Source organism: Musa acuminata, chromosome BXJ3-4 (assembly GCF_036884655.1).
Source record: "Musa acuminata AAA Group cultivar baxijiao chromosome BXJ3-4, Cavendish_Baxijiao_AAA, whole genome shotgun sequence".
Taxonomy (NCBI): domain Eukaryota; kingdom Viridiplantae; phylum Streptophyta; class Magnoliopsida; order Zingiberales; family Musaceae; genus Musa; species Musa acuminata.
In genome coordinates this window covers 27,982,331-28,009,350 of record NC_088352.1, presented here as the reverse complement: position 1 = coordinate 28,009,350, position 27,020 = coordinate 27,982,331, and the positions used below count along the sequence as shown (strand labels likewise).

The 27,020-nt window shown below is 40.6% G+C and overlaps 1 protein-coding gene across 2 annotated transcripts; it reads left to right on the top strand.

Moving 5' to 3' along the window:
* The first annotated feature begins 1,472 nt into the window (after positions 1 to 1,472).
* LOC103981842 (BAG family molecular chaperone regulator 4) lies at positions 1,473 to 26,845 on the top strand. 2 transcript variants are annotated; one of them, XR_671444.3, is made up of 5 exons: positions 1,473 to 1,828; positions 1,912 to 2,156; positions 2,228 to 2,374; positions 2,930 to 3,016; positions 26,627 to 26,845. XR_671444.3 is itself a non-coding variant. In XM_009398593.3 (4 exons), exons 1-4 carry the CDS (start codon positions 1,495 to 1,497, stop codon positions 2,960 to 2,962), a joined length of 759 nt encoding a protein of 252 aa, XP_009396868.2. In that variant the 5' UTR covers positions 1,474 to 1,494; the 3' UTR covers positions 2,963 to 4,092. The 2 variants fall into 2 exon arrangements, 1 of the variants encoding a protein (XP_009396868.2); XM_009398593.3 differs by lacking the exon at positions 26,627 to 26,845 and having other exon boundaries at positions 1,474 to 1,828; positions 2,930 to 4,092.
* Positions 26,846 to 27,020: the final 175 nt, after the last annotated feature.

Genomic DNA, 27,020 nt, shown 5'->3' with positions numbered 1-27,020 from the left:
TCACAATGTCATAATTCTATTATTTCCAAATATGCATGAGTTCGTCTTCTAGTCAAATTATACTGATTATTTTTTTTTATTAATCAGTTTAATTTAATTTTTAACAGTTGAACTGCATTTTTTGCTTGAACACATAATTGCAAACTTCATATATTGGTATATTGCTCTCTCGTCGGTGGTTAGATTTCCCTGGTGGTATATTAATCCACTATAATTTTATGATTTATGATTTACGTTATAATATTGTTGCGAACAAACAGCAATAAACAAGCTGTTAGCTTTTTGAGTTAGGGGTACAGTCCATTTGTCACTGTAGTCTTCCTTACGATCTCTCTATAACATATATCATTTACACAGTTCATTTGTTACTGTGGTCTTCCATAGTGCATCCCTATAACATATATATTATTATATTTTATTATGTATTCATAATAATTTATTCGACTCTGTCGTCAATTGTGTATAGCGTCTGGTTCATATGTAATATTATATATGTCTTGCTCTCTTGTGTATGTACAATTTGATTGTTTCATCTAACAAATATTTTGTTTCTAAATATATCTGTACCCTTCTCCCCTCTCCCTCCCTCGCAGGGGTAGAGAGAATGTTCCACGTAAGCAACGTATTGCTAACGACACAAAGAATGTTCCCATACAAAGAGATTGATGTTAAACCAATGGGAGCTAAAACTTTCATACCTAAATCTTCGCAAACCAACCGAATTTTCCCAACGCAAATTCTAAAAATCATGCAAGAAAAAAGCATATAAAATTATATGCATTATAAACATGAATTAAATGACAGAAAATATGTATTAAAAAAGACAGCAAGTACAGGCATTGCTTTAGTATGTATGAAAAAAAATAATAATTAAAAAACAGGTGAACAGATCAATTTTTAATGGTCCAGGAAAAAAAATGAAAATGATGGTGTGATATCAAAAGAGGAGAAGATAAAAACGGAAGGATCCACATCACATGATGGGACACATTATCAGACACCAAATGGGGGCAATTGGGCAAAAAAAAAAAAAATCATGATCACTACCAGACAAAAGGAAATACTTGACCACTAGCATCAGAATTAAATAAGAAGATTTATGAATTTTTTTTTTTTTTTAAATCTCTATCAGGACAACCAGCAACTATGGCTGTGATTCCTGCTTCCGTTTTATAAGATGAATTTCCACTTGTCAATTCAGAAGCGGTGTCCACACTTTGCATGTGAAAGGCCATGCATGCAATTACCTTTTCCACCTCCCTTCCTAACATGTGATGTGGACACCCACACGGCTCACCTATTTATTGCATCTTCTATATTCTCAACACCGAATCCAACCCGTCACCACCGACCAATAAAAAACATCATCAGATCATTATGATTCGAATCCGTCTCCTCACTTACCGTTTATATATATATATATATATATATATATATAGCACCAACGTCGTCTCCTTCCATTCCATTGATTCCGTACTAACCAAACACAAACATATGAAATCTTTGAAGGCTGTCCCCTCTTCCTCCGCTGTGCACTTCGAAGCTGTCACAAGCTGTGGCACTCGCTCGACCAACACCCTGTGCCTTCCTTTCCTGCTCGCTTCGTCTCTGTTCGATACAAGGATGAGGAAATCGAGATCAAATGGCATGGTGGGTGGGAGGGAGAGCCAGAGCTGCCGGATGACAGAGTGGGAGCTCCGCCCCGGAGGGATGGTGGTACAGAAGCGGAGCAACGTGGCTGGCATGCCGACCGAGCCCCTCATCAAGATCAAGGTCTCCCATGGCTCCTACCAGCATCAGCTCTCCGTCCCTGCCCACTCCACCTTCGGTAGACCCCCTTGGGACTCTTGTTCTTCTCTGTTCCTCCGATCTTTCGATAAAGGTGACGTTTTGACGATTAATGATGTGAAGGGGAATTGAAAAGGGTTCTGGCACAAGACACCGCTCTGCAGCCTGGAGAGCAGAGGCTGTTGTTCAGGGGAAAGGAAAAGGACGACGGTGAGCGCCTGCACATGGCTGGGATCGTGGAAATGTCCAAGCTGGTCCTGTTGGAGGACCCGGCAAGCAAGGAGAGGAAGCTCGAGCGTATGAATCGGCATCAGGCGCCTGAGACGATCGCCGCTGTCGGAGCTGCGGTGGACAAGCTCGCTGCAAAGGTCGGTGGGTTCCCTGCGATCATCTCGAAACTTTCCAGTCGCTGCTCGGAACCGATCGGATTAGAATGCAGGTATCGAGTTCGGAGACTTGCGTGCACGCAAGCATGAAGGCTGCGGACGAAGAGTTGGCGGATTTGACTGAGCTGCTTATGGTGCAACTGCTGAAATCAGACAGCGTCGAGGCAGAGGGGGAAGCGAGAACGCGGAGGAGATTCGAGGTACTCTTGAATTATGAAACATCCCTCTCGAGCTTTTCTTCCAATTAAATCAATATATAGTTCCAATTGCAGTTATGGAGTCAAACTTTCATGTTTTTGCGTATAATATAGCATGTTGATGGTACGTCTTTTGCGGTCTTCATAATTACAGCTACCGATAATTAATGTGGATACGATTATCCTAAATAACTCGAGAGTGTGTTAAATATAACAAGAAGTTACTAAAAAGTAGTAGTTGTGGCCGTGAAGACAAGAAAATGCTGGGTTTCGCTGAGCTTAGTCTGGAATGGTTAAGATCTCCAAAGTCTCTTTGTCCATGTCCTGGATCATGATGAGAAGGAGAACCCCGTCGGCTTAGGTTCCATTATAGATATTTCAAATGAGACACGAAAATAGCCTATTTACTTGCAGGAACTAACATAATTAGTATTGTACTTGTAGTAAGTAAGAAAATTTTCTCTAATATAATACCTTTTAAGAAGTCTATACGAAATCTCTCTTGGTTAATATGAGTTGCGCAAAAGTCTCATTTGACCTTTGAAAATTCTTTCTCAGGTTCGCCGTATTCTTTCTCATTGGACTTGCTGAAGGCAAGAAGAAATCTCAGTTACAACTCAACGGCAGACGTTTGAATCTGGTTTGGTAAGCCCCGAGCGCTCAGTTACAACTCGTCCAAGTCTCCCAGGGAGGGGATTGGATTACCAACAACTGGGAACTCTTCGACTAGCTTACGCTAACCCTAAATAATCCATCTCTCTTTTTTTTTTATGCTTGTTTGCTTTCCAGCAATTGATCCTCCGACGTTACACTGAATTCAGATATTAATTTCTTGTACCTTTGGATGACTTCGTGCCCATCTTCTCTTCACAGACCCAAATCATAGTGTTTTTGCATGCAGGATGTGTCTTGGCTCTGCTTAGTCATCTTCCCCAGAAACTGTTGACCCCTTGCATATCTTTTGACCCACTAGATAGGTGAAGATATGGAAGGCTGTCGACGTAGGATTTGGTAGAAGATATGATTAGAAGAAATCTTTCTTTTCTAACTCTTTCTAAATCTATATAAATATTATTCATTATACAATCTTCTTCATCACATTGTATCAAAGATATGGACAGCAATCCCGGTAAGGTCAAAGTTTCCGATGCTGCTCCTCCTCTACTGTGATCGATTTCCCAGCTGCGGCGCCTCTAGTGCTGGGCTCACCGGCGCTGCTTTCCATCTGCTCCTCCTCCTCCTCCGACGCTATTCCCTACCCCAGATCTAGTCACACTCCAGCGAAGTGCTCCCTCTTCTTCCTCATCAACCGTCGCATATCACTGCTCCGAGCGCTCTCTACCTTGATCTCCCTGTTCGCCCTCAGCGGCTAACCTCGCATCCCAATAGTAGGGATTGAGTAGGCGGTGGACGTGTGTGGAGCGACGTCCATGGGGCAGTTCTCCCTGATTCTGAAGTTGGCCATCGGACCCATCTTGACGCTGTCGATCTCTCACATTGCTCACAGATCTGCAGCCATCAACGCAGCGCAACAGATCTAGTCAATCCGGCAATGTCAAACTGCTACCTCCGGTGATTCTGACTTCGGCGGAGTTTTACGCTATCCCTTTCTCCGCTCTCTCCTCTTACAGTGACAACCTGTGAACAACACTATATTGATAAGTACGAAGAAGCAAAAGGGCGCTGTGCCACCGTGCCCCTTCTCAGTTCTTCATCAAGCAGCCTTCCCTTGTTTCAAACTGCTGCAAGCCGAACCTCCGCATCATCTCGTGGTACTTCATATTAAGTTTTAACAAAAAAAAAAAATAGTGGACATATTGTCATGTCCTTAGCTGATTTTGCCTAAATCATGCGGCACCCTTGCGTGTCCGTCCGTAAAGGTCAGCCTCCCATGTTCCTTAGGACCCACAAAAGAGAGAACGGATTAGAGAAAACATCTCATTCGAGACCCACAAACATTTCATTCCGGACCCACAAGCAAACATTTTCGAAAACACTTCTGCAAATTACAAACAGACTTTACAAACTCTGAACAGTTGCACAACAAAGGGTAAAATAGTGTTGGGAAGAAACTTGTTAATGCGGAATAATTCTTTTTTCCTCTTTGTGTATCAAAATAGGTTCCTCATCAAAATACCAACTTGATATCAAAATACTAATATCAATCAGCACAGTATAAACAATAGAGTAATAAATCAATCATATAGTAAGACCAAATCTTTTTAACGTGGAAAACCCAATGTGGGAAAAACCATGGGACCGTAGTCCACCTCAAACTTCCACTATCAATAATAATGATAATAGGTTTATAGTAGGTCTTCTCTAGAATAACAAGAGGATCAGAATAACATCAAGAACATAGATCTTGACTCAAGAATAGTATATCTTCAGCATATAGGTGGATCTCCTCCAAAGAGAATTCTAGGTCTCACAAAGTGAATATCACATGAAAGTACCTTAGAGAGGGTAAACTGCATATCAACACCATTAGGATTGTAGAGTTTGTTGCAAGGATTCTCCACATAAAATTTGGGCAGAAACTAACAATGTTTGGCCACCGATCGTCAAACAGAAAAACTCAGAAACATTACTTTCTCTCTTTATTTCTCTCTCCTCTTACTCTAATCTCACCCTAATTTCGTTCTCTCTAATCTCCAATTAGTTGATTTGGGCTTATGACCCAAATTGTCCAAGCCCACGTATGGACTGGACCCAATAATTCTCCCCCTCCAGCTCATAGGCTATACCAAGCCCGCTCTTCGCCTACATGCTTCAAGCTTCTCCTTATGCAAAGACTTTGTCAACATATCTGAACCATTATCATTGGTATGCACCTTTTCCAACTGTAATTCTTTCATCTCAAGCACATCACGAATCCAATGATATCTCACATCAATATGCTTGGATCTAGAATGGTATATTGAATTCTTGGAGAGGTGAATAGCGCTCTGACTGTCACAGTAAACAGTATATCCTTCCTATTTCAAGCCCAATTCCTGTAGAAACTTTTTCATCCATAAAGCTTCCTTGTAGGCTTCAGTAACTGCTATGTATTCTGCTATTATGGTTGATAGAGCAATACACTTCTGTAACTTAGACTGCCAAGAGACTGCTCCTCCTGCAAATGTCATTAAGAATCCCGAAGTGAACTTCCTGGAATCAGTATCACCTGCCATGTCTGCATCTGTGTACCCATCTAACACAGGTTCATCATCACCAAAACATAAACACAACCGGGAAGTACCTCTTAGATATCTTAATATCCATTTCACTACTGCCCAATGTTCCTTTCCAGGATTTGAGAGAAATCGGCTAACAACTCCAATTGCATAAGCTATATCAAGTCTAGTACAAACCATAGCATACATCAAACTGCCTACTGCAGATGAGTAAGACACTATGGATATTTCTTCTTTTTCTTTCTCACTTGTAGGACATTATTTTGAACTCAGCTTGAAATGACCTGCAAGTGGAGAACAAACTGCTTTGGCTTTACTCATGTTGAATCTTTCAAGAACCTTTTCAATGTAAGTCTCATGAGATAGCCAAATCTTCCTTTTCTTCCTATCACGAAGAATCTTCATGCCAAGTATTTGTCTCACCGATCCTAAGTCTTTCATGGCAAAAGACTTACTTAGCTCTCTTTTAAGCTTTTCAATTTTTCCAACATCATGGCCAACAATCAACATATCATCAACATATAGCAGTAAAATAATAAAATCATCATCTGAAAACTTTTTCATAAACACACAATGATCAGATGTGGTTCTATCATACCCATGGCTCATCATAAAGGAATCAAACTTCTTGTACCACTGTCTAGGTGCCTATTTGAGTCCATATAAGCTTTTCCTAAGCTTACATACCAGATTTTCTTTTCCCTTGACTTTGAAACCTTCTGGTTGCTCCATGTAAATTTCTTCTTCTAAGTCACCATGAAGAAATGCTATTTTTACATTAAGTTGCTCAACTTCTAAATTCAAGCTAGCAGCCAAACCAAGAACAACTCGGATAGAGGACATTTTCACAACCGGAGAAAATATTTCTTCAAAGTCAATACCTTTCTTCTGACTGAATCCTTTCACAACTAGTCGTGCATTGTATCTTTGTTGTGAGCTATTATTTTCAGTCTTCTATTTATAAACCCACTTATTCTTGATAGCTTTCTTCTCTTTCGGCAGCTTTACCAAGTCATAGGTGTGGTTCTCAAGCAAGGATCTCATCTCTTCTTGCATGGCTTTAACCCACTCACTCTTATTCTCATGTAGAATAGCTTCTTGGTAAGTTTCTGGCTCTCCCCCGTCAGTAAGCATAACATACTCATGTGGAGGATATTTGGTAGAGGGTTGTCGCTCTCTAGTGGATCTTCTCAATGGAATCTCAACTGGTGGTGGAGGTGCCTGTTCAGTTGGTTCAGCATCATCAACTATAGGTGTATCATCACTAGTATTCTCACCACAATCTTCTTGTTCATCTCCCCCATGATCATCATGAACTACAAGTGAAGGAACTGGACCCAAACTCCAAGGAATATAAATAGAGGTTTCTGGCTTCTCAACATTATCACCATCATCAAACAATTCGTCTTCAAGAAACACAACATCTTTGCTTCTAATAATCTTCTTGTTCACTGGATCCCATAATCTGTACCCAAACTCTTCATGACCATATCCCAAGAAGATACATGCTTTTGCCTTATTATCAAGCTTGGACCTCACATCTTTGGGAATATGAACAAATGCTTTACATCCAAAGACTCTCAAATGATTATAAGATATATCTTTTCCTCTTCATACTCTCTCTGGAATATCACCTTGCAGAGGAACTGATGGAGAAAGATTTATCAGGTCAACTGTAGTTCTCATAGCTCCCCCCAAAATGACTTTGGTAACTTAGCATGGGAAAGCATACACCTAATCCTTTCTTCAATGGTTTTGTTCATCCTTTCTGCCACACCGTTCTGCTGAGGAGTTTTAGGAACTGTTTTCTCAAGCCAGATACCATGGAACCTGCAATAATTCTCAAAAGCACCCCTGTACTCGCCACCATTATATGATCGAACACACTTTAGCTTTCTGCCAGTTTCTCTTTCAACATTGACATGAAACTCCTTGAAAGCATCGAGTACCTGGTTTTTAGATTTCAAAGCAAAAGCCCAAACTTTTCTAGAATGGTCATCAATAAAAGTAACAAAATAAAGAACACCTCCAAGAGTTCTAGTTTGCATAGTACAAACATCAGTATGAACTAAATCAATAGCATCAGATCTTCTAGATGATGGATATGTCTGAAATGCAACTCTTTGTGTTTTTCCAGCTAAGCAATGATCACAAGATTTAAGAGATGTACCTTGCAACTCTGGTAAGAACTGCTTTCTAGCAAGAGTTTGAAGTCCCTTCTCGCTGATATGTCCAAGCCTCTTATGCCAAAGATCTATACTTTCACCTTTGCGAATTGCATTAATCTCTCCTTTGTGTAGCTTAGCTTCTATGACATAAAAAGAGTTAATCTTCTTTCCTTTTGCCACAATTAGAGAACCTTTAGTGAGTTTCCATTTACTTTCACCAAAATAATGTGCAAAGCCCTCATCATCAAGTCTACCTGTAGATATCATGTTAAGACGAATATCTGGAACATGCCTTACATATTTGAGTATCAATTTGCTCCCAATACCGGTCTCCAAGCAAATATCTCCAATACCCACAATCTTAGATGTACCATTATTTCCCATTCTGACATTACCATAATCACCAGCATTGTAAGATCTAAAGAAATCACCATGAGAAGTAACATGAAATGAAGCACCAGAGTCAATTACCCAATTATTGTCCTGAGCTACAAGGCTAACACAACCTTCATCACAAACAATAGTGATATTACCTTCAACAGCAACTGTATTGATCTCTTTCTCATTTTTCTTCATTTAATTCTGTTCTCGCTTCCAAAACCTACACTCTTTCTTCATGTGACCTGGCCTATTACAGTAAAAACATTTGATATCTCTTCTAGACTTGGATCTTCCTCTATAACCATATGGATTTCTACTATGACTTCTTCCACGTCTTTCTTGTTTTTCAGTAACAAATGCACCAGAAGAAGATTCACCATGTTCTTTCCTTCTTGCATCTTCATTTAGCAAACTGTCTTTAACCATATCTATGGTTAGAGTTCCCTCTGGCGTGGAGTTACAAATAGTCACCACATATGTTTCCCAACTTTCTGGTAAAGAGCTGAGAAGTAATAATCCCTGCATCTCATCATCTATATTCATTTTTATAGCAGCCAACTTGTTTGTAAGACTCTGAAATAGGCTTATGTGCTCAACAATGTTACCATCATCTTTATACTTCAAATTTACAAGCCTTCTGAGGAGAGAAATTCTATTTCCCACTGTCTTTTTCGCAATGAGATTTTCTAACCTTTGCCAATCAACATCAGTTCTGATTTCATCTGAAATATGCTCATGCAAGTTTATATCCATCCATCTTCTAATATAGGCAATAGCTTTTCTATGTTGAACTTTCCATTCTTCATCGTCCATAATAGAAGGTTTATCTTTAACCTTGATAGGCTTATACAAATCTTTGCAATAAAGCAAATCTTCCATCAGACGCCTCCAAGTGGAATAATTTGATGAGTTCAATTTAATCATACCATATGACTGCTCCATTTCAATCACACAAGAAAACTAGCACCAAACAACCTGATGCTCTGATACCACTTGTTGGGAAGAAACCTATTAATGCGGAATAATTCTTTTCCCGCTTTGTGTATCAAAATAGGTTCCTCATCAAAATACCAACATGATATCAAAATGCTAATATCAATTAGTACAGTATAAACAATAGAGCAATAAATCAATCACACAATGAGACCAAATCTTTTTAACGTGAAAAACCCAATGTGGGAAAAATCACGGGACCGTAGTCCACCTCAAACTTCCACTATCAATAATAATGATAACAGGTTTACAGTAGGTCTTCTCTAGAATAACTAGAGGATCATAATAACATCAAGAACATAAATCTTGGCTTAAGAATAACATATCTTCAGCACATAGGTGGATCTCCTCCAAAGAGAATTCTAGGTCTTATAAAGTGGATATCGAAGGAAAGTACCTTAGAGAGGGTAAACTGCAGATCAACAACGTTAGGATTGTAAAGTTTGCTGCAAGGATTCTCCACATAAAATTTGGGCCGAAACTGACAACGTTTGACCACCGATCGTCAAGCAGAAAAACTCAGAAACCTTACTTTCTCTCTCCATTTCTCTTTCCTCTTTTCTCCGCACGCTACTCTAATCTTACCATAATTTCGTTCTCTCTAATCTCCAATTAGTTGATTTGGGCTTATGGCCCAAATTGTCCAAGCCCACATATGGACTGGACCCAACAATTCTCCCCCTCCATCTCATATGATGGGCTGTACCAAGCCCGCTCTTCGCCTACATGCTTCAAGCTTCTCCTTAGGCAAAGACTTTGTCAACATATCTGAACCATTATCATTGGTATGCACCTTTTCCAACTGTAATTCTTTCATCCCAAGCACATCACGAATCTAGTGATATCTCACATCAATATGCTTGGATCTAGAATGGTATGTTGAATTCTTGGAGAGGTGAATAGCGCTCTGACTGTCACAGTAAACAGTATATCCTTCTTATTTCAAGCCCAATTCCTGTAGAAACTTTTTCATCCATAAAGCTTCCTTGCAGGCTTCAGTAACTGCTATGTATTCTGCTTCTGTGGTTGATAGAGCAACACACTTCTGTAACTTAGACTGCCAAGAGACTGCTCCTCCTGCAAATGTCATCAAGAATCCCGAAGTGAACTTCCTGGAATCAGTATCACCTGCCATGTCTGCATCTGTGTACCCTTCTAACACAGGTTCATGTTAGGACCCTTTTTCTAAGCTTTTGAATAATGTTTGTTGAGTCTGTTTAGTTCAATTGTTTATTGAGTCGGTTTGGTTCAGTTAGAGTCAGAGGTCTATTTAAGATTTATTTATTATTAGAGTTCAAGTCCTAATGGACTATGGGTGGAACTCTATAAATAGGGATATAACTGCTTCTTTTCAGTAATCTATGAAAAATACTATTGTCTTTGGACAAACCCTAGGAGGCCGATCCCTTCGTAGCGATCAAGGAGGGCCGATCCCCTCGAAGCGATCAAGGAGGCCGAAGCGATCATTTTCATCCCCATTTCTCCCTTTCTTCCACGATAAGACTTTAGGGTCTTATCATTTGGTATCAGAGCAACGATTCTTGGCGCAACCCGTCGCAACCTTGCTTCCCTACTTCTCCATCACCACTACAAGGCAACTCTTTCTTCACCGTTATCGTTGTTTCCCCGGCCAGCGACTTCGACCACCGCTCAACCTTCTCGCTGTCTCATCTCGCTCAAAAAAAAAAAAAAAAAAAAAAAAAAAGTAAAAAGAAAAGAAGAAACACGAGAGGAAGAAGAAGCCGTAGCCACCCCTGCGTCCCCTGCTTCCGGCCAGCCCACCCGCCGCTGCTGCTCTCCGGCCAGCGCCCACCATCGCCCCGCTTCCCGGCCGGCGACCACCACCGCCGCTGTTCCCCGGCCAGGAGACGACGCTGCCAGCGTCCATCCCAGCCCTACTGCCGCCGCCCGCCTCCCCTTCCGTCGCAGCGCAGCCGCTCGACTCTTCTCCTCGGCGATCGTTGGTGACGCTGCTCCCAGCCGCGCCACCACAGCTGCCTCTCTACCGCAACCCTAGCCGTGCCCCCCCCTTGGGTCGCAGCCGCAGCCGCCTGTTGCCGCAGCCCCTCGTTGCAGCGGTTGCAGAAACAGAGTTCCTCTGTTGCCGCAGCCCCTCGTCGATCGCAGCCGCGCCTCAAGCGCCGTCGCCTTCCAGCCGACCCACCACCACTGCCAGACACCGTGCGGCGACCGCTGCTCGCCTCCCAGCCGCCGCTTCCCCTGGCTCGGGCGAGAACGACCGCCGCCACTCCCCCTTGCTCTGCCCCCTTGTGACCGAGAAACAGGGCAATCGTCTTGCTGCTGCTGCGAACGCCGGTTGCCACCACCGTCGCCACTGCTGCTCAGCCAGCGACGACGCCGCTCGCCGCCCAGCCTGCCACGACTGCTGCTGCCAGCCACCGCAGCCTTCACCTCAACCCCCTCGATCTGCACCGTTGCTGCAGCCCCCTTGCTCTGCATCTTTGCTGCAGCCGCCGGTTGCCACCGCTGCAGCCTCAACCCCGGCCGCTTCAACGCCACCTCCCTCTTGTTCTGCCTCCGCTGCTGCAGTTGTTGGTTGGCATCACCGCAGCCTCAACCTGGCTGCTCGGCGATTGCTTCCTTGGGTCACAGCAGTCACAACCGTCGCCTTTCAGCCTCGGCGCTCTCATCTCACACAGTGACAAAAACACAGGGCAGCAACTCTTCCTCCATCGCAGCCACCGCAGTGGCGAGTCCTTGTCGGCGCTGCCCCCAACCACATTACCATCGCTGCCTCCCAGCCCTCAGCAACAGTGATCCCTCCACGCAGCGACTGCAACAAGCATTGTTGCCTCTCACTAGCGCCTCCTTCCGCAGTGTGACAGAAACAGAGCAACACTGCCTTCCATCCGCGCTGTCGCAGCCATCGCAGCGGTGAGCCCTTGGCGATGCTGCCCTAGCCGCACCACCATCGCTACCTCCAAGCCCTCAGCAATAGTGATCCCTCTACGCAGTGACCGCAACAAGCATCGCTGCCTCCCACGCGACAACCACAGCTACATCCCCGCATCCTCGCAGCAACCCTTCATTCCCATAGTGTTGCCACCAATTGCATCACAATAGCAGCACCGAATAGGACAGTGATTGATGCCCTTGACCAACACCAAAAATAGGACTTGAGATTACAGATTTGCAGTCTTACGAAATGACCATCGATAACTCAGTGAAAGCACAAATGGAAGCATTGGAAATTAGAATTGAGAACCGGTTACAAGAAGTACTTAATGATTTTAAAAAGGACTTACTGGGGAGCCTTAGTAAATTTCAACAAGGTGGGAGCTCAAGTTCTACATTGCATAGATCTGGAAATACTAGAAAAGGGCCCCAAGATTATGACACAATCTACTCATACATGAAGGTGGATGGACAACTCTCAAAAATTTGTCAGACTTCTACAGTGTTGGAATATCAGAGTAGGTTTGAAAGATTATCAAATCAAGCTAGAGATTGGTCGGAACGACAACTTCTGGATACATTAATTGAAGGTCTTATTCCAGAGATCCGGTGTGAAGTTAAGGCTCGTCAACCTCGCATTATGATAACTGCGATTTCATTCGCACATCTACATGAGAAAAAAATCAACAGGGAAAATCATGGAAACAGAAGTGATAACCACCAGATGATCAATATGCCACCCACCATATCTATTCCCAACCAAAGCCTTGACACCCGAGGACTAACCCAAGAAGAACTCAAGAAAAATTCAGCAAAGGGTTTGTACTATGATGAAAAGTGGAGTATGGAGCACCAATGTAAACAAGGGCAGCATATGATGATTGAGCCAATTAGAGAGGAACCAAAAGCAGAAGAGTTGGACTCCGATCATGAAGGTATAAATTCTAATAAAGACGTTGAACCTACCGTACATACAATGCATATATTAGCCGACTATTCTAACCCGCAAACTAAGGAAGTTGCCGAAACTTTGGAACATCAGCCTGTTATAGTTTTGATTGATATTGGTAGCACTAACTATTCTATGGACAGTGAGACTGTTGACCGATTGGCCCAACACATTGAAGACTATGACAGATTCAAAGTAAAGATCATTGATGGACGGATTTTCACTTGTGATAGCAAAGGTTCAAAGATAAAATTGATTATACAGGGTCAGAAGTTTCATGCAACGATTACTACACTGAAAAATCAACCTGTTGCTTACACTCTCAAAAAGTGGAGACTATACTTACTTGATCAACGGGTTGTGATGCGTTGCAGATAGTCTATGGCTAAAGTGCCGAAGAGAAGCTCCCTGAGATTGATGCTGCTCAGCCTTGAGGACAAGGCTGATTTGAAGAGGGAGGAACTGTTAGGACCCTTTTTCTAAGCTTTTGAATAATGTTTGTTGAGTCTGTTTAGTCCAATTGTTTATTGAGTCGGTTTGGTTCAGTTAAAGTCAAGTAGAGGTCTATTTAATATTTATTTATTATTAGAGTTCAAGTCCTGATGGACTCTGGGTGGAACTCTATAAATAGGAATGTAACTGCTTCTTTTCAGTAATCTATGAAAAATACTATTGTCTTTGGACAAACCCTAGGAGGCCGATCCCCTCGAAGCGATCAAGGAGGGCCGATCCCCTCGAAGCGATCAAGGAGGCCGATCCCCTCGAAGCGATCATTATCATCCCCATTTCTCCCCTTTCTTCCACGATAAGACTTTAGGGTCTTATCATTTGGTATCAGAGCCTACGATAAGACTTTAGGGTCTTATCAGTTCATCATCACCAAAACATAAACACAACCTGGAAGTACCTCTTAGATATCTTAATATCCATTTCACTACTGCTCAATGTTCCTTTCCAGGATTTGAAAGAAATCAGCTAACAACTCCAACTTCATGAGCTATATCTGGCCTAGTACAAACCATAGCATACATCAAACTGCCAACTGCAGATGAGTAAGGCACTCTGGATATTTCTTCTTTTTCTTTCTCACTTGTAGGACATTGTTTTGAACTCAGCTTGAAATGACTTGCAAGTGGAGAACAAACTGCTTTGGCTTTACTCATGTTGAATCTTTCAAGAACCTTTTCAATGTAAGTCTCCTGAGATAGCCAAATCTTCCTTTTCTTCCTATCACGAAGAATCTTCATGCCAAGTATTTGTCTCATCGATCCTAAGTCTTTCATGGCAAAAGACTTACTTAGCTCTCTTTTAAGCTTTTCAATTTTTCCAACATCATGACCAACAATTAACATATCATCAACATATAGCAGTAAAATAATAAAATCATCATCTGAAAATTTCTTCATAAACACACAATGATCAGATGTGGTTCTATCATACCCTTGGCTCATCATAAAGGAATCAAACTTCTTGTACCACTATCCAGGTGCCTATTTGAGTCCATATAAACTTTTCCTAAGCTTACATACCAGATTTTCTTTTCCCTTGACTTTGAAACCTTCTGGTTGCTCCATGTAAATTTCTTCTTCTAAGTCACCATGAAGAAATGCTATTTTTACATCAAGTTGCTCAACTTCTAAATTCAAGTGGGCAACCAAACCAAGAACAACTCGGATAGAGGACATTTTCACAACCGGAGAAAATATTTCTTCAAAGTCAATACCTTTCTTCTGACTGAATCCTTTCACAACTAGTCGTGCCTTGTATCTTTGTTGTGAGCTATTATTTTCAGTCTTCAATTTATAAACCCACTTATTCTTGATAGCTTTCTTCTCTTTCGGCAGCTTTACCAAGTCATAGGTGTGGTTCTCAAGCAAGGATCTCATCTCTTCTTACATGGCTTTAACCCACTCACTCTTATTCTCATGTAGAATAGCTTCTTGGTAAGTTTCTGGCTCTCCCCCGTCAGTAAGCATAACATACTCATGTGGAGGATATCTGGTAGAGGGTTGTCGCTCTCTAGTGGATCTTCTCAATGGAATCTCAACTGGTGGTGGAGGTGCCTGTTCAGTTGGTTCAGCATCATCAACTGTAGGTGTATCATCACTAGTATTCTCACCACAATCTTCTTATTCATCTCCCTCATGATCATCATGAACTATAGGTGAAGGAACTGGACCCAAACTCCAAGGAATATAAACAGAGGTTTCTGGCTTCTCAACATTATCACCATCATCAAACAATTGGTCTTCAAGGAACACAACATCTTTGCTTCTAATAATCTTCTTGTTCGCTGGATCCCATAATCTGTACCCAAACTCTTCATGACCATATCCCAAGAAGATACATGCTTTTGCCTTATTATCAAGCTTGGACCTCACATCTTTGGGAATATGAACAAATGCTTTACACCCAAAGACTCTCAAATGATTATAAGATATATTTTTTCCTCTCCATACTCTCTCTGGAACATCACCTTGTAGAGGAACTGATGGAGAAAGATTTATCAGGTCAACTGTAGTTCTCATAGCTCCCCCCAAAATGACTTTGATAACTTGGCATGGGAAAGCATACACCTAAACTTTTCTTAAATGGTTTTGTTCATCCTTTCTGCCACACCGTTTTGTTGAGGAGTTTTAGGAACTGTTTTCTCAAGCCTGATACCATGGAACCTGCAATAATTCTCAAAAGGACCCCTGTACTCGCCACCATTATCTAATCGAACACACTTTAGCTTTCTGCCAGTTTCTCTTTCAACATTGACATGAAACTCCTTGAAAGCATCGAGTACCTGGTCTTTAGATTTCAAAGCAAAAGCCCAAACTTTTCTAGAATGGTCATCAATAAAAGTAACAAAATAAAGAGCACCTCCAAGAGTTCTAGTTTGCATAGTACAAACATCAGTATGAACTAAATCAATAACATCAGATCTTCTAGATGATGGATACGTCTGAAATGCAACTCTATGTGTTTTTCCAGCTAAGCAATGATCACAAGATTTAAGAGATGTACCTTGCAACTCTGGTAAGAACTGCTTTCTAGTAAGAGTTTGAAGTCCCTTCTCGCTGATATGTCCAAGCCTCTTATGCCAAAGATCTATACTTTCACATTTTCGAATTGCATTAATCTCTCCTTTGTGTAGCTTAGCTTCCATGACATAAAAAGAGTTAATCTTCTTTCCTTTTGCCACAATTAGAGAACCTTTAGTGAGTTTCCATTTACTTTCTCCAAAATAATGTGCAAAGCCCTCATCATGAAGACTACCTGTAGATATCAAGTTAAGACAAATATCTGGAACATGCCTTACATCTTTGAGTATCAATTTGCTCACAATACTGGTCTCCAAGCAAATATCTCGAATACCCACAATCTTAGATGTACCATTGTTTCCCATTCTGACATTACCAAAATCACCAGCATTGTAAGATCTAAAGAAATTACCATGAGAAGTAACATGAAATGAAGCACCAGAGTCAATTACCCAATTATTGTCCTGAGCTACAAGGCTAACACAACCTTCATCACAGACAATAGTGATAGTACCTTCAGCAGCAACTATATTGATCTCTTTCTCATTTTTCTTCATTTCATTCTGTTCTCGCTTCCAAAACCTACACTCTTTCTTTATGTGACATGGCCTATTACAGTGAAATCATTTGATATCTCTTCTAGACTTGGATCTTCCTCTATAACCATATGGATTTCTGCTATGACTTCTTCCACGTCTTCCTTATTTTTCAGTAACAAATGCACCAGAAGAAGATTCACCTTGTTCTTTCCTTCTTGCATCTTCATTTAGCAAACTGTCTTTAACCATATCTATGGTTAGAGTTCCCTCTGGCGTGGAGTTACAAATAGTCACCACATACGTTTCCCAACCTTCTGGTAAAGAGTTGAGAAGTAATAATCCCTGCATCTTATCATCTATATTCATTTTCATAGCAACCAACTTGTTTGCAAGACTCTGAAATAGGCTTATGTGCTCAACAATGTTACCACCATCTTTATACTTCAAATTTACAAGCCTTCTGAGGAGAAATTCTATTTCCCACTGTCTTTTTCACAAAGAGATTTTCTAACCTTTGCCAAACAACATCAGCTCTGATATTATCTGAAATATGTTCATGCAAGTTTATATCCATCCATCTTTTAATATAGGCAATAACTTTTCTATGTTGAACTTCTCATTCTTCATCGTCCATAATAGAAGGTTTATCTTTAACCTTGATAGGCTTATACAAATCTTTGCAATAGAGCAAATCTTCCATCAGCCGCCTCCAAGTGGAATAATTTGATGAGTTCAATTTAATCATACCATATGACTACTCCATTTCAATGACACAAGAAAACTAGCACCAAACAACCTGATGCTCTGATACCACTTGTTGGGAAGAAACCTGTTAATGCGGAATAATTCTTTTCCCTCTTTGTGTATCAAAATAGGTTTCTCATCAAAATACCAACTTGATATCAAAATGCTAATATCAATCAGCACAGTATAAACAATAGAGCAATAAATCAATCACACAGTGAGACCAAATCTTTTTAACGTGGAAAACCCAATGTGGGAAAAACCACGGAACCGTAGTCCACCTCAAACTTCCACTATCAATAATAATGATAATAGGTTTACAGTAGGTCTTCTCTAGAATAACTAGAGGATCAGAATAACATCAAGAACATAGATCTTGGCTCAAGAATAGCATATCTTCAGCACATAGGTGGATCTCCTCCAAAGAGAATTCTAGATCTCACAAAGTGGATATCACAGGAAAGTACCTTAGAGAGGGTAAACTGCAGATCAACACCGTTAGGATTGTAGAGTTTGCTGCAAGGATTCTCCATATAAAATTTGGGTCGAAACTGACAACGTTTGGCCACCGATTGTCAAGCAGAAAAACTCAGAAACCTTACTTTCTCTCTCTATTTCTCTCTCATCTTTTCTCTGCACGCCGCCGCACGCTGCACACTCTTACTCTAATCTCACCCTAATTTTGTTCTCTCTAATCTCCAATTAGTTGATTTGGGCTTATGGCCCAAATTATCCAAGCCCACATATGGACTGGACCCAACAAATAGTCCACTACAGATCGAAAATCTCTCACACGTGTCTACATGACGCAACCTAACTAAAATGGGACTATTAAGCCTTCGGCCGTCCCTCTTCATGCTGTACAAAGCATGAACATACCAAAAGACACGGACATACATAAGCATTACACCAAACATCTTGTTTCGAAGTTTGTCTGTGACATTCTTCCTCACTTATTCCTTCGACGTCCTCGTCGAAGCCTTTGTCAACCCTGTAACTCCTCGCCTTTGCCGAGTCTTCAATCTTTTGCTCCAACTGCAATGCGCCTCTTGGCTCCCAACTGCTCTTTGCTGCTATTTTTGAGTAGTCGAACCTTTGATCCGCCATGCTACTTCAACTCGCCAATGACTCTAACTCTAGTGTGGGGTTGGCTGAGTTGTGTTGATCACTGTTGGTTCTTGCGGATTCTCCAGATGAAGGAAAAGACCATCCTTACTGCGCTAGTCTCTCAAATGCCTCATGTTGCTTAAATTGGGTGGATGCTTGTTGGAGCTTTAACGAGCATCGTCTCGCAAACTTCTGAAGTTTTGGGTCCTTCCTCTACAAAATTTGCTCATTGACTCTTCTTTCACTTAGTTGTCACATCCAAGTAGGTTCGCATCACTTCCGCTTTCGATTGACATTTCGTTGGGAAATGAAGCGGACAATCTACTCTTAGTAACACTGATCACCGTTGGTGAAGATTTGACAACTATTATCTTCCATTATCTTCAAAGGGTCTTTGAACATAGATAAGAGAATTAGGGTACTCGGTTTCGCCCATTCTCTTAAGAGTTGAGAAGACAAAGGTTACTTGACTTCGCTCGCCTCCTCGAGGTTGTACTCCATGCATCGAGCTGGTTACTGGCCTCCGCCAGCTCTTTGCTCACACTTCTGAAGCACTTGAAGTGTTTGCACTCATTGCGTTGAGTAAGTTACTGTGATTCACCTTCTCAATGCCATCGAACTTATGGAATGTAGGAAGTTTTCACCCCAACTTGGAGTAATTCTCTCATAGGTTTGGTCGCCTTTGGGATTGTACCGTCTTCTCCATCAACCCTGCCGCCTACTCCACTGAGTAGCAAAGGTACAACACCGCGTACTACCTGCTTCGTTCCTTGATCATGCACTCTTGCCTGACCCGAAGTCCTTCACTTTTGGCTATCTTGATGAGAAGCTCATTGACACCAGTCTTACGAAGTTCCTTGGCCTCTACCCTTCAGCTTTGTCTCGGTACTTGGAGTTTGCCTCTGCATGCTCCACCTCCTCGGCCCCTTTCATGACCAAGCACTCTCCCTCCATGAGAGCAAGGGATCAATGACTTTCACGAAAGTCCCGCCTCTGCGGTACCATGACGCTACCATGCCCATGGCCCTACTATCCGTCGCCTCGCATCTGCATCCCTTTTTGTCACAATCAGTATATATGTCTCTGTGGCACTCCTCCGAGTCCACCTCTATTCTAATTGATGCTTGATTTTGGATAGCTAAGTCCCTCTGGACTCGTCGTCGCTTCCTTGCCCCTTTTGACCCCCTGCTTCAACACCTCGATGTTCTCCAAGCAGATCCCATTGGTCGATGGAAAGACAGACTGCAACTCCCATGCATGGCCTCTGCCATCATGTTGTAGGGTTTGCACCGATTCTGTTCTCCTTAGCTTCCTTAGTAGCAACGTTTGCTTACCCGACCTTGTCCTCTGACTTGTCGGGCTCCCTTAAGCAAATATGGGCTTAGGAGTAGTCCAACTCTCCAACTGCTTCGATCATACCTCTGCATGATCAAGTCCCTCCCCTATGACTCACTAGTACTTGTATTCGAACTTTTTCTATTGGTGGAACATAGCCCCCATATGCTGATGACCAAGGCTTTCATTCGATGCAAAATTCGATGCACGTACGGAAGACTCGCCTTTGTGGTACCATGACCTTCACTCCTTGAATCCATAGCCCTTCTTACTGTCGTGTTGTTCACCGAAGTGGAGATTCCAGTAGCTCCCGATCATACCTCCGTATGATCTAGTCCCTCACGGGACTATGTTGTGTGTATTACATTGCCACGAACTGTTTCACCATGATCCGCTGCACCATGTCGCCTCTTGGTGACATTTCTATTGCATTCTGATTCTTGTGGGATGAACTCGAATTGTGAACCCTTCATGTGTGGCCTCTGCAAATACATTGTAGGGTCTCTTCCACCTTTGATTTTATTCGCTCCTTTGGCAATCGACCTTCATCCACCCACTCTTGGGTCACACCTAGATGAAGCACCGCTCTAGGACAGTCCGTCGCCTAGTAGCTCTCGAAGTTCCCCGACTTCGCTCCAATTAGTACACCATTATCTGGATCCTACCAGCACAATCTTCGCTGCGCACCGCTTCCTTCATGGCAACTTGAATGGCAACACTGTGGTATATTCCTCAAGAGTACCCGCCTCTACGTCCTCTTGCCCCGTGCTAAGGCATTCTAAATCTAACTTCGCCTCCACAAATTGAGTCGCCTTAGTTCCTCCATCAAATGCTCCTCCGAGATAAGGTGCATGTGCCTAGAAGCTCCCTTCGTCTTTGGCACCATGCAAGATGAGTCTGCTCTGTCAGAATGAATGACCCATGGAACAACATGATCCTGCTCTTGCCTCTGCAAGAGTTCATGTTCTTGACCTCTGTCCAAGGAAAGCACTATGCCTCCGCTCCATGTTCCATCTTCTATACTGGCTCCCTTTATGCAGCTTGGGTACTTCGCCAAGTTACACCCAAGTTGCTCCGCTTCTCATTTTTGCATTGAGTTGATGGTGGCCCTCGCGCCCACCATTCCATGGGTCAGCCCTCCCTTGAGTCCGATCTCCATATCGACTCCAAGTGTGCCTTCATTTGTGTTGCTTTGGGTCGCTCCCCCACTTGATCTCACAATGCATCTACCAATGCATTCTCTCGAGCGAGATCATGCGATGACTCCTCGCCGCTTACTCAGTCCATTGAGCTTCATGGAGTTGTTGTTTGTTGAGGTACTCCTCCTTAACTTGTGAGGTCCATCCCACATGATTCTCCCTCTGGAGAGCTGGGACTTATCCCTCCTGGATAACTGTCCCGTTGGAGCAACATCTCTCGTCGTTTCAGAGACCACCATCCCCTTGGACTACTCCGATATGCTGAACAAACTGTGCATTGTTCTGCCTCATGCAAACACACTTGCTAGATTGTGACTCCACGTCAATACAGCCTCCGCTGCACCACTCAAGGCCTAGCAACATGCTGAACTTGTTGCACACTTCAGCCTCCTACGGACGTATCCTTCACATGCCGAAGAGAAAGTTTCAATGCTTTATGGCATCGAGTTTTGGTCACCTTGGGATGGCCGCAAACATTCCATCATCCGCATACAAGCCCATGCATGAGTACCGAATTCTTTGAGTTAGCAATTCCCCTCACCTCTATGAGCTTTGCACAACTCTTTCAGTCGCTGAGCAACTTATTCCACCTTAGATGGTCTCATCCTTTACCAAGCGCCTCGCTTGCCTTGAGCACCATCAAGTATAGTTGTCAACGTTGAACCATAGCTCAAACTCAGCCATCCCAACCTTTGTGCGCTCCACATTCTTCCAAGCTTATTTGTTCTTGTGGCGCCTCTTGCGCAAAGGGTTGGCCATTCCTTTGAATGCCAATCTCAGATGCTCGCTCCTCCGAGCGACTCATTTTCCCTATATCTCTATGCCCGTTTTCCCCCAAATGGTCGCGAGTGTTGACTGCCCTCAACGTAGCCCCGCTAGGTCTCCCACGTTTGCATGCTAAGTGTTTCTATGAGTGCTTGTCCCGCTCTGATACCATCGGTCACGACCTTAGCTGGTTTTGCCTAAGTCGTGCGGTACCCTTGCGTGTCTGTCCGTAAAGGTCAGCAGCCTCCCAAAAGCCTCCCATGTCCCTTAGGACCCACAAAAGAGAGAACGGGTTAGAGAAAACATCTCATTCGGGACCCACAAGCAAACATTTCCGAAAACACTTCATAGACAATGCAAATTACAAACAGACTTTACAAGCTCTGAACATTTACACAACAAAGGGTAAAATGGTCCATTATAGATCAAAAATCTCTCACACGTGTCCACATGATATAACTTTTATTTACAAGCCTAAAGCGGCCACCAATCTAACTAAAATGGGACTATTAAGTCTTCGGTCGTCCCTCTACATGCTGTGCAAAGCATGAACATACCAAAAGACACGGACATACATAAGCATTACACCAAACATCATGTTTTGAAGTTTGTCCGTGACAATGTGTCACTAGCTAACCTAATGGTGCCACTTAAGTTTGTTCTATGGATGACACCTAAATCTTTTTCATGCATGCTTGTCACCTTGCAACCCTTTCGTTAGCCAAACCTAAGTAATTATAGGAGAGATTAAAGGAAAACTTAAGAGTTGCGCCAACGTGGGTTAACGGGAGAAAGGAAGAGGAATTGAAGTAGGAGAAGAAGAAGAAGCTTTGCCTTGGCTTGAGATTTTGCATCAATTCCATACCTTTGAGACTCAAATTTGTTTAAGGCAAGTGTTCTAACCCTTTCCTACAGAACTCTTGATATTTGATTTCATCTTAATCCTAAAAAGTTTGGAAGACTTTGGCTTCATATATGATATTTCTTTCGATTGGGAACAAAACTATGAATCTAAAATTTTTCAATGAATTAACCTTTCTATATTGTTCTAGCCATAACTTTCTGCACCGATTTTGGATTCAAGCGGAATAAAATTCATCCGTAAATATACTCACAACTCTTTCTTTTGATATCAAGATTGATAAATTTAGAGTCTATTTTCCTATCCAAACTATTATTTCAACTGATCTTATGAAATCGGTAAAACAGAGACTATCGATTTTGACCTTTCAATACTCTCTTGTTTATAACTCTCTGTTGAAAACTCTAATTTATGCAAAATAATTTATCAGAAACTAGATGTATATGTCTTTCTGTGCATATCTGATTTTAATGATTTGGAGCATAAATGGCTATTGAATCATCTGTTATCAACTATATGAATTCTGCAAAATAAAGATAATATTTTCTGACCTTTGGTTACTAAACTATTGATAACTCAATGTTGGAATAACCAATTTATACAAAACTTAATTAATCTAAATCTATATTGATACATCTTTCGAATGACACCTAATTTGTGTAAATTGGAGTATAATTTATGATCCAAATAATTCATGCAATATACCTCTCAAATTCTGTCAAAATCGAGATTTGGTCAATTTCACATATTCTTGTTTCATCTCTTTGGAATTTGATTTCAGCTAAAATCCTTACTTCAGTTGAGCTTTATATTATTGCTTTGAATTCCTATATATATCGTCCTTCAATTATTTGTATACCTGAATCTATTATGTAAAGTTCATATTTGTATCACAATGTTTTGTATAGGAACATGCATTCCGTTGTTCCGCATGTATTTTCAATATGTCCCAATTTATTGTTCACAATACCCTTTTGTACTCCGATATTTGTGGGACTATTTGGACCTTTGTTAAAAATAATAAAAGGATTATTTGGACCTTTGCTAAAAATAGTAAAGGGATTATTTGGATCTTTGCTAGAAATGGTAAAGAGATTATCTGAACCTTTGCCAGAAATGATAAAAGGTATATCCTTAGAGTCTGCGATGCTTTGCCGACCCCCTCTAGCTTCATCCAGATGTGGATGGCTCTCAAACGTGGGAGATTATGTTTGGGATCCCACATCACCCTCTATCTTTTTGATATGATATCCAAAGCTTTGGTTATATGCTTCTATATGTGCTTTGGATAAAAATGAAATGTGTGCAATATCAAATGCAACGTTTGAGCTTCTGTTTCATATTAGTTCATTGATATACTCCAAAATACTTCATATGTCATTGATATGTTCCGAAGTATTTCGTCCGTCATTGATTTGTTCCGAAATATTTTATTTGTTATTGATATACTCCAAAACATTTCATACCTCCTTGATATGCTTTGAAATGCTTTATATGATATTGATATGCTCCGTAAGATTTCATATGCCATTGATATGCTTCGAAATGCTTCCTATGTCATTGATATACTATGAAATTCTTTATATGCCATTGATATGTTTATAAGCATTTCATCTACCATTGGTATGTTTCGAAATATTTTATTTGTTATTGATATACTCCGAAACATTTCATACGTCCTTGATATACTTTGAAATGCTTCATATGCCATTGATATGTTCCGAAGCATTTTATCTGCCATTGATATGTTCCGAAATATTTCATCTGCCATTGATATGCTCCAAAATGCTTCATATGCCATTGATATGTTCCGAAACATTTCATCCGTCATTGATATGTTCCAAAATATTTCATTTGTTATTGATATACTTTGAAACATTTCATACATCCTTGATATGCTCCGAAATGCTTCATATGCCATTGATATGCTTCGCAATATTTCATATGCCATTGATATGCTCCGAAATGCTTCCTATGCTATTGATATACTCCGAAATGCTTTATATGCCATTGATATGTTCAGAAGCATTTCATCTACAATTAATATGTTCCGAAATATTTCATTAGTTATTGATATACTTTAAAATATTTTATACGTCCTTGATATGCTTCGATATGTTTCATATGCTATTGATATGCTCCGTAACATTTCATACGTACTTGATATGCTCCGAAATGATTCATATGCCATTGATATGTTCCGAAGCATTTAATCCATTATTGATATATTTTGAAATGTTTCATTTGTTATTAATATACTTAGTAACATTTCATACATCCTTGATATGCTCTGAAATGCTTCATATGCCATTGATATGTTCTGAAGCATTTCATCCATCATTGATATATTCTAAAATATTTTATTTGTTATTGATATACTCCATAACATTTCATACATCCTTGATATGCTCTGAAATACTTCATATGCCATCGATATACTCCGAAATGCTTCCTATGCCATTGATATACTCTGAAATGCTTCATATGCTATTGATATCTTTCGATGTGGTATATGAATTTAAACTATATAGGTTTTGTGAATTATGAAATTATAGATGTGAATGACTGTGAATGTTTTCTTAGTGTCATCAAATGCGTGATTGGATCCTGAAATGAATTATTGTTGGGGCGTGACAGAGTGGTATCAGAGCGTGGTTTGAGGATCTTTGAGATATTTGATATGTTTGATATGTAAAATATATTGAGGTCTAGTGAACTATAGTGATCGATGAAAATTTTCTTTGATGCATTTTAGGAATATAGGATGACGAGGACATTTGGTCCTCCTACTTCATCTACTTTTGATTAATTAAGTGAGATGAAAGGGTTAATCGATGATATCAAATCAGAGTGGCACAACGGAAGTGTAGTGAGCCTGATCTAATGGTAGTAGAACAATATAAGTTATTAGAAGAAAATTTTAATTTGAATGTTATGAGGAAATAGCAAGACTCATATGCCATTTATATGCTCCAAAATGCTTCATATATCATTGATATGTTTTGAAGCATTTCATCCGTCATTGATATGTTCTGAAATATTTCATTTGTTATTGATATACTTTGAAACATTTCATATGTCCTTGATATGCTCCAAAATGCTTCATATGACATTGATATGCTCCGTAATATTTTATATGCCATTGATATGCTCCGAAATGCTTCCTTTGCCATTGATATACTTCGAAATGCTTCATATGCCATTAATATGTTCAGAAGCATTTCATCTACAATTGATATGTTCTGAAATATTTCATTTGTTATTGATATACTCTGAAAAATTTTAGACATCCTTGATATGGTCCGAAATATTTCATATGCCATTGATATGTTCCGTAATATTTCATACGTCCTTGATATTCTCCAAAATGCTTCATATGCCATTGATATGTTCTGAAGTATTTCATCCATCATTGATATCTTCCGAAATGTTTCATTTGTTATTAATATACTCCGTAACATTTCATACGTCTTTGATATGCTTTGAAATGCTTCATATGTCATTGATATGTTCCGAAGCATCTCATCCATCATTGATATGTTCTGAAATATTTCATTTGTTATTGATATACTCCATAACATTTCATACGTCTTTGATATGCTCTGAAATGCTTCATATGCCATTGATATGTTCCGAAGCATTTCATCCATCATTAATATGTTATGAAATGTTTTATTTGTTATTGATATACTCCGTAACATTTTATACGACCTTGATATGCTTCAAAATATTTCATATGCTATCGATATGCTCCAAAATGCTTCCTATGCCATTGATATACTCCAAAATACTTCATATGCTATTGATATATTCCGAAGCATTTCATCCACCATTGATATGTTCCGAAATGTTTCATTACGTCAATGATTTGCTCCAATTAGTCTTTACTCCCTTATTATAAATAAAACATGCTTCGAATGAAATGATATTGTAAATTCTGCATTCGTTGAGCAGCTATCTTTGAACTCTTATATCCCTGTCTTGTATTTAGTACCTCGTTTGCTTTGAAACTATCCTTTTTTTTCTATTGATATGTTAGTCTCTTGCTGAGCTCTATGTGCTCACCTTGTTGCTATATAAATTTTTCAGGATAACTTGTCGCTCGCTAGAATGTTTAAATTTAGCTACGACAGTGGAAAGCTAGAAGACTTTGGGCAAACCTTTAGTGGATGATATGTTTTTGTTGTATAAGTACACTTGGTGTCTAATGGAATGTTGGTAAATCTGAACTTATGAGTTTGTAAAAGTTTAATAGACCTCTCATGTTAGGATTTTGGAGTGTTAAGTTAATTTGTGTATTGATATGAACATGTGGTAAATATTGATTTTATGATTTTGTAGAATCCCACACTTGTGGATTTATGATGTGGTTATTGTCTTAGTGAGTTGGTCTCAGATCTTAAGATTCATCGAGTGATATGGTATATGAATTTAAATTGCACAAGTTTTATGAATTATGAAATTATGGATGTGAATGACTGTA

What these genes read in the sequence shown, in the direction of transcription:
- LOC103981842 (XM_009398593.3), top strand. Translation starts at nt 1,495, where the DNA reads ATGAAATCTTTGAAGGCTGTCCCCTCTTCCTCCGCTGTGCACTTCGAA. An exon ending in CCCTGCCCACTCCACCTTCG is followed by an intron (nt 1,829 to 1,911) that starts GTAGACCCCCTT and finishes AATGATGTGAAG; the next exon opens with GGGAATTGAAAAGGGTTCTG. An exon ending in TGGACAAGCTCGCTGCAAAG is followed by an intron (nt 2,157 to 2,227) that starts GTCGGTGGGTTC and finishes ATTAGAATGCAG; the next exon opens with GTATCGAGTTCGGAGACTTG.